This window comes from Trypanosoma equiperdum (assembly GCF_001457755.1).
Source record: "Trypanosoma equiperdum strain OVI genome assembly, contig: ctg_930, whole genome shotgun sequence".
Taxonomy (NCBI): domain Eukaryota; phylum Euglenozoa; class Kinetoplastea; order Trypanosomatida; family Trypanosomatidae; genus Trypanosoma; species Trypanosoma equiperdum.
In genome coordinates, this window is record NW_027124899.1 from 9988 (window position 1) to 16499 (window position 6512).

At 49.6% G+C, this 6512-nt stretch overlaps 4 protein-coding genes across 4 annotated transcripts in view; all 4 read left to right on the forward strand.

Annotated features, from left to right (window-relative positions):
- The window catches only part of TEOVI_000454500 (Iguana/Dzip1-like DAZ-interacting protein N-terminal, putative), a gene marked incomplete at both ends in the record, with an annotated part of 2802 nt that extends 1885 nt beyond the window's left edge, over window positions 1–917 (forward strand). The window contains one exon of the mRNA XM_067227304.1: window positions 1–917. Within this exon, the coding sequence (XP_067083405.1) occupies window positions 1–917 (917 nt within the window).
- Window positions 918–1369: 452 nt separating this feature from the next.
- Window positions 1370–2203, forward strand: TEOVI_000454600 (mRNA capping enzyme, beta chain, putative; the record flags this gene model as incomplete). The annotated part of the gene is made up of 1 exon (XM_067227305.1): window positions 1370–2203. One exon carries the CDS (start codon window positions 1370–1372, stop codon window positions 2201–2203), a length of 834 nt encoding a protein of 277 aa, XP_067083406.1.
- A 754-nt stretch (window positions 2204–2957) lies between these two features.
- Window positions 2958–4499, forward strand: TEOVI_000454700 (pyridine nucleotide-disulfide oxidoreductase, putative; the record flags this gene model as incomplete). The annotated part of the gene is made up of 1 exon (XM_067227306.1): window positions 2958–4499. One exon carries the CDS (start codon window positions 2958–2960, stop codon window positions 4497–4499), a length of 1542 nt encoding a protein of 513 aa, XP_067083407.1.
- Window positions 4500–4869: 370 nt separating this feature from the next.
- Window positions 4870–6474, forward strand: TEOVI_000454800 (F-box domain containing protein, putative; the record flags this gene model as incomplete). Its single annotated transcript, XM_067227307.1, has 1 exon — window positions 4870–6474. The coding sequence occupies one exon, from the start codon at window positions 4870–4872 to the stop codon at window positions 6472–6474; it is 1605 nt and encodes a 534-aa protein (XP_067083408.1).
- Window positions 6475–6512: the final 38 nt, after the last annotated feature.

The window sequence follows — 6512 nt, forward strand, 5'->3', positions numbered from 1 at the left end:
CAGCACCACAGGCAGCGACAGCGCCACCGGTGCAACAACAGCAAGAGGTGACGAAAGGAGAACCCCAAACTGTACCGGCGCCTCACACTTCGGTAGCACCTCCTTCCCTATCTCAGCAACCGCAGCCACACACAGTCACTGAGGTGGTTCACAACACTTCTCACCTCACTGCCGGAGTTGTTGCACCCGTGGATGTAATGCCAATCACTAGCGCAGCCCGCCCTTCAAAATGTATCGTATCAAACTGCGCCTCCTCAATGGCCAGCATGGGATCCCTTCCACAGCTTTTCTCGACGCTAAAACCGCCGGGACAGGTACAGAACTCTGGGAAGAGTTCTTTATTGGATGATAGTCTATCGGTAAGGCCTAAACCCTCTACTGCGGCTCCAGGCGTGGACTGTCAAGTGGTTCAACACTTGGTTTCGTCCTCTAAACCGTCGACGGCCGCGTCGTCGTGTACGCCGGAATGGTTAAGGAACGACAGCATCACTGATAGCGGCCGGAACGGTGCAACAGGGCGCGGTTATGCCCCCACTGGAGGCACTAATTTTGCAATCCCAAAAGAATCTAACGTTGTGCCCACGGCTCCAATGGAGAGCCCGCCGGGACTTGCTTCCACTACCGGCGTTGCGGTCTCGCCTCCCGGTACTCACCCTAATGCAGGGTTGGAGACGTCCAATAGTGCGATACGAGCGATTCCGGTACCTGTGCAGCAACACCAACCGGGACCAAAGGTGATGGTACCTCCCTTTGCTGCATCACTTCCAGTGCCCGTCCCAACAACTTCTCCTCCATTGAGCTTGGGAAGCGGTGTTGCGCCTATGCATGTGGAAACGGGAGTCGCACAGGTCAGTGCCGACGTGAAAGTTGCCAATATTTCTGTCACTGACTTGAGTTCTGGTGGTAGTAGTGTATGATTGGGAAGGAATGTAACAAGTGGGAAACGTTCGCATTTGCTCATTTCAAATGCGCCATTGGGTGCCTTGCCTCGTGAGGGTGTGGAACGAGTGAATGAAGCAGGAAAAGACATTAAAAAGGGGCAAGAAGGGTGTGCTTTAACAGCAGATGATGCGGCGTTTTGAGGAGATATTTTGCGTAGTGAATGTGCTGTTCCAGTTGGCAGTCTGCATTTTTTTAATTTGCTGTGGCCTTCGCCTACACTCCGTCCACCGTTATTTTTCTTTTGTGTGTGAGATATACAAACTCAGAGATTTTGAGGCACTCGGATGCTCCCGTACCCTGTCTTCGCCTTGAGCGAATCCACGTTGTATTGTCGTTTTGCTTGTACCCTTGTCTCGTTTTTATCCTTCTGTTTCGTTAGCAGGAACGTGCAAAGGGGGAACAGTGGAGTTGCATTCACTGCGGTCACATGCTGCAACGTATTCCACCATATCGTGACCCTCTCGTGCAGCTGTTGGCGGATGCACTCATTCGGGGGTTGGAGATCTACCGCAAAAACGCAACTTCCGATGTCCTTGTCGAGTTTGAGTGCCGCTTAGGCACGTACTCAGCTTCTCGTCACAACTTCACTCATCCCTTCGCCACCAATACGCAAACACCTGCGGTACTGGACACAGCAGCGTCGGCAGCACCCTTCCACTTTTTTAGTGGAGTTTCACAGGCAACGTTTCACGCACTCCATGAGAAACTGAAGAAAACAGCCCCCGCCGCGTGTGTACCCTCACGCTCTACCGCAACCCTTTTTGTACATACGGCAGGAACACAGAGACTTGAATACGCGATTAATGCCTCATGCAGTGAAGGTCAGCTGCTCTCGGGGAGCGAAAAGGAGCGCCTTTTCGTCCACGATGTGCGTTGTCCCGCGTGGGCCGCCGATTTTCGTGTGTGTGTATCGCGTGAAACGCGCATTCCTGTCAAGACGTGGGACCTGTCGACGTGGCAGCTCTTTACACCAAAAGTGTCGCGCCTCCGACAGCGCAAGTCCGTGCGAGTAGGGGCATTGCTCACTGTAGATTTGGCAGTGGTGCGTTCGTTCACTGATCACTCCCGCATCGCACGACCATTAGGACAACAATTGCAATTACCACTCATCAGCGCGCCGTACTTATCACACGATGTAGAGTTGGAAGTAAATCTGGAGGCGCTGCACAGGGAGGTACGGCGCACACGGTTGGTGGAGAGTACGGTATGGCATACAGCGCAAGATGTTTTGAAACTCATACAGTTCCTGACGGTGAAGTGAGAACATAACGCTCGCGTGGGCGTATGTGAGATATTCCGTTGATTTTGGTAATATCCACCGAGGAAGCAGTGTGGCGTCCCTCCTCTCGGCGTTGTGCGTTACGAAATGCCGAAGTGGCGTGCGGGCAACATACATGCAGTGATTGCTCCTGCTTTGTCGTTGAGACACGAACTAGCACTATCATACGGTGTGTCCACTTTTCTTTTTTGCAGAGCAGCACGGGGTGCATCCGTGTTTGTGTATGAAGGATTTGTGCATTTCGTTTCAGTGGGGTGCGCACGATAGATCACGAAATTGGCCAACAGGGGAAGGGGGATAATTCACCTTTCCACTATTCTGTTCAGTTGCGTATAAAAAACACACATCTATATGTACTTGTATTGTGCTTTGCATGTCCTCATGAGTGTCCATACTTTTTGTGTACCAACAACCAGCGCCTGTTTCATCTTTCGCTCTTTCAACTTGACTACATCCGGCGCATTGAAGGATCATAGTGACTTTACGCTCGTTTTCGTGTCGTATTTTTTTTTTTTTCGCCAATTGGACACGGGCACCGCAGACTAAGCTTCCGCACTGATACGCAAAGGAAGCATACGAAGGATCGCCAACCCAGGTATTGAGTGGGTAAGGCTAAACAAAGCTACTGATATAACCTGTACCAATTACTTGTGCATCACATCTTCAACTGTATTTCTTCACATAATTACGTACGCGAGCTCTCGTGTAAGCTTCCATTGCATTCACTTATAGCCGAATGCTCTGGAAGTTATTCACAAGTAGCATGTTAGCCGGTGCAGTGTCGGCATACCGCAGCACTTCGTCCTCGTCGCTCGCCATTTCACCACCAACATTGGACGTTGTTATGGACCCAAGCAAAGATGTTACCCCCGTAAGATGCGTTGTTGTTGGCGGCGGGTACACCGGGTCGAAGTTGGCATACATGCTTGACAGTATGTTTAACGTCACATTTATCGATGAAAAAAATTACTTTGAACTTACAAATGATATTATCCCTATCATAGCGAACCCTTGGAGTGAGTTAAATGAAGAGGCGTGCCGGCGCCTGCTCGTTCTCCACCGTTATTACTTGAAGCAGGCGAACGTCTTGACGGGTACAGTACATGGCGTGGATGAAAACACAGTTACACTACGAGATGGCCGCACTGTCCCCTATGATCTGTTATTCATCACTGTGGGAGAACGCAAGCCATACCCCTTTGCAACGAAGCAGCGAACAGTGAGCGGACGCGTACAGGAGCTGAAGAACTTTAATGAATTCATTGGCACATGTAAAAAAGTTGCCGTTCTTGGCGGCGGGCCCGTTGGGGTGTCACTGGCAGTCGACCTCGCTCGCAACAGGAAGGACTTGAAAGTCCACCTGTACCACTCCAAACCTGAGCTCCTCCCTGCGCTTCCAACGACAAGCCAAAGGTATGCGTTGGAAACCGTGGAGAAGTGTGATAACATTACTGTTAACCTCTGTTCCCGCGTCACTGATGTTACTGGTTATGATGCGTTGGGAAGGCGCGTGAACGAAACGAGCACATCAATGTTGTCAAGCCTGCTGAAGCCACTAACGGGGTGGTTGACTTGGGGAACATCACCGGATGAACCGTCGACATTTACTGTGCGGTACGAAAAGATGCACTTCGCACCACGACCACGGCAATCGATCGTCAATCAGGCCTATTTTGGGACTCGGCAGCCGCAGCTGACGAGCAATACCGTGGAATCAACAGGTGAGGAAGAAGGTTATGATTACGTTTTTTCGACTATTGGCGATGTTCCGCGTCCCATCGTTTCCGGAAAAGGTTGTACCAACATCCTCTCGGAGCATGAAATGCCGGATGGACACTACCGCGTAAGTACTCTAATGCAACTCTATTGTCGACCAAATATATGGGCTGTTGGTCGTTGTAACAACATACCGCGAGTCCGCGGTTACGGTCTAAGTGATGTGGAAGCGAGAACGGTGTTCCGAGCTCTCAATTCTGTGGTGCATAACCCAACGGAGCGATTTATGCACTCACGTGATGGCTTAGACTTGCGCCGTTTGAACATTCCTCGCATGCTTGTTCGCTTAGGCAGTGATGACGCGGTGGGGTCCACCCCATGGTCTGGTGCTATGGTGGGTCTTGCGGCTGTTCATGAATTCATGCAAGATAGGAACTTCCTTGTAAAGGAGTTTCAAAAACCTATTTTTTACAAGCGGCAGGATGCGGCGAAGGTAAAGCAGCGTATTTCAAACTGGGCTGCACATGAAATAACCGATATTGTTGACTTTTCTCACTGTTAAGTGTGACAACGAGAAAATAGCAAATACGAAAGCCACTCTGTCAGTTCGGTTGTCTGCAATGTAGAGGCACTGCGCCAAAGTCAGCCAAAGAAAATTCTACGGGGGAACGCGGGGACGACACAACGAAACGTAAGCCTTTAATACTGCAATGGGGGAGGGACCTTCTGTGGAGCGTTTGCCGCATCGACGGTAGCATTCCTTTCTCACACGCTTCCAACCTTCAGGTACGCTTGAAGGGCACCGTCAACCACACACATACATAAACCTCTATTACCTTCACGTATTTTCTTTTTGTTGTGTCTATTTGGGTATTTCCCATGAACGCGCTTGCATACTCACATGTGCAACAGAGCAGGTACTGATACATAGTATGCCGCAGATCTTTAGTGATGAATCTGTAGAATTCCTGGAACGTTTTCAATACATAACACGCCGCAAAGAGGGTGCTGTACCAACCGACAGTTTTTCACTTTTGGACATTTGTCTGCACACAAATAGTGTTTTCGTTCAGCTTCTTATCACAAGGTTGCTGCCAGTGACCAGGGAAACAGAAGCGCGTAGTGTGGTGAATGAAGAATTAAATACTTCCGCCAACGCCACTATCAGTGGTATGGGAGGAGTGCAAAGCGTTGAGGATGGCAGGGGAAGAAACCCTACAAACGGCGTTGTTCACGGCACAACCACTTTGGTTGCAGACGATTTGGATGTTTTTAACACAAGGCTTTCTGAGGATGTCTTGGCCCCAGTACTTTTCTCCTTTCTAGACTTTTACGTCGACCGCCGCCTGGAGAGGAGAGCTATCCGGCAGGGACTGTGTGCTTACTTCGAATCAACACCATACCTTAGGGAGGCGGAACCTAGTGATGCGGGTCTTTCCATGTACTCTACTGTAGCATTCCTTTTCCTCAGTTTGACCAGAGCCTTGCTTCAGTGTGAGTTTGCGAAGGACACTTTTGCAGAAACCATGGGGTACAAAAGGAATTGCTCCTTACCCACTTTGCCGTGGCTGAAATCTCGTTCGGAGTATACCATTGGAGAGCCCACGTGGTACTGGCACGGGACTCAACGCTTGCAAACGATACAAAAGATAGTGGCGCAGGCGGAAATTAACGAAGACGTGGATGAAACCGTTCAGGAGTCGGGCGAGACTAGGGGAAGAACAAGCAGCGACGGTTATGCAATAAATATCGTGTATGACGACTTCCAAACTATGGAGACACGTAAACGCAAACGTGATGCATCCAACATCCCCAGTGGTCACTCGAGAGTACACTACAAAAGTGTGGGTATTTCTACCTCGCAGCGTTCGTTTTCGACCTTACCTTACGAGTTACAAGAGTACGTTTTAAACTATCTGCGCCCTGCTGACTTACCCGTTGCTAGAACTGTATGCAAAGCTTGGCAAGCGCTCATTAGCCACTCCGCAAGAATGCAATTTTATATACTTGCTGGTCGTGCTGTGGCACGAATTTTTTTTGCATACATGAAAGAGAAGTGGGGAAGGGCTTGGGTACGCGTGGATAAGCTGACAACCGCACATAGACTCTTTCATCAGGAGAGGCAACTGAAGGGATATCTATCCCATCTTAGCCATGTGTTGGGTAGGGGGGCGATTGCTTCGGTAATGAGAAGCCTTCTTCTGAAAACTGATAAGTATCGTATTGAGTGGGATATGTTAAAAGGAATATGGAGCGCTATCGAAATGGAAGTGAAGCAATTTCCTTTTGTGGCGCACCCTGCTGTCAGCCTGATGCAATGCATGCAGAGAGATGCAGGGAATCTGGTTCCTCTGTTTGCACTGATATACGAGGGTATGGAACGGGAGGTCATCATCTTACAACTTGCGCGGAATTGTGTCCTGTACGACTTTATTGTCCTTGAAGGGAGTGAACTGATTTTGGGGATCATCATCACCCAGATGATGTACTTCATCAAGGGGGAAAGAAAAATAAAGCACAATCGCAGAGATGTGTGAGAAACCCGCACGTGTGTGTGTGTGTGTGTGTGTGTGTG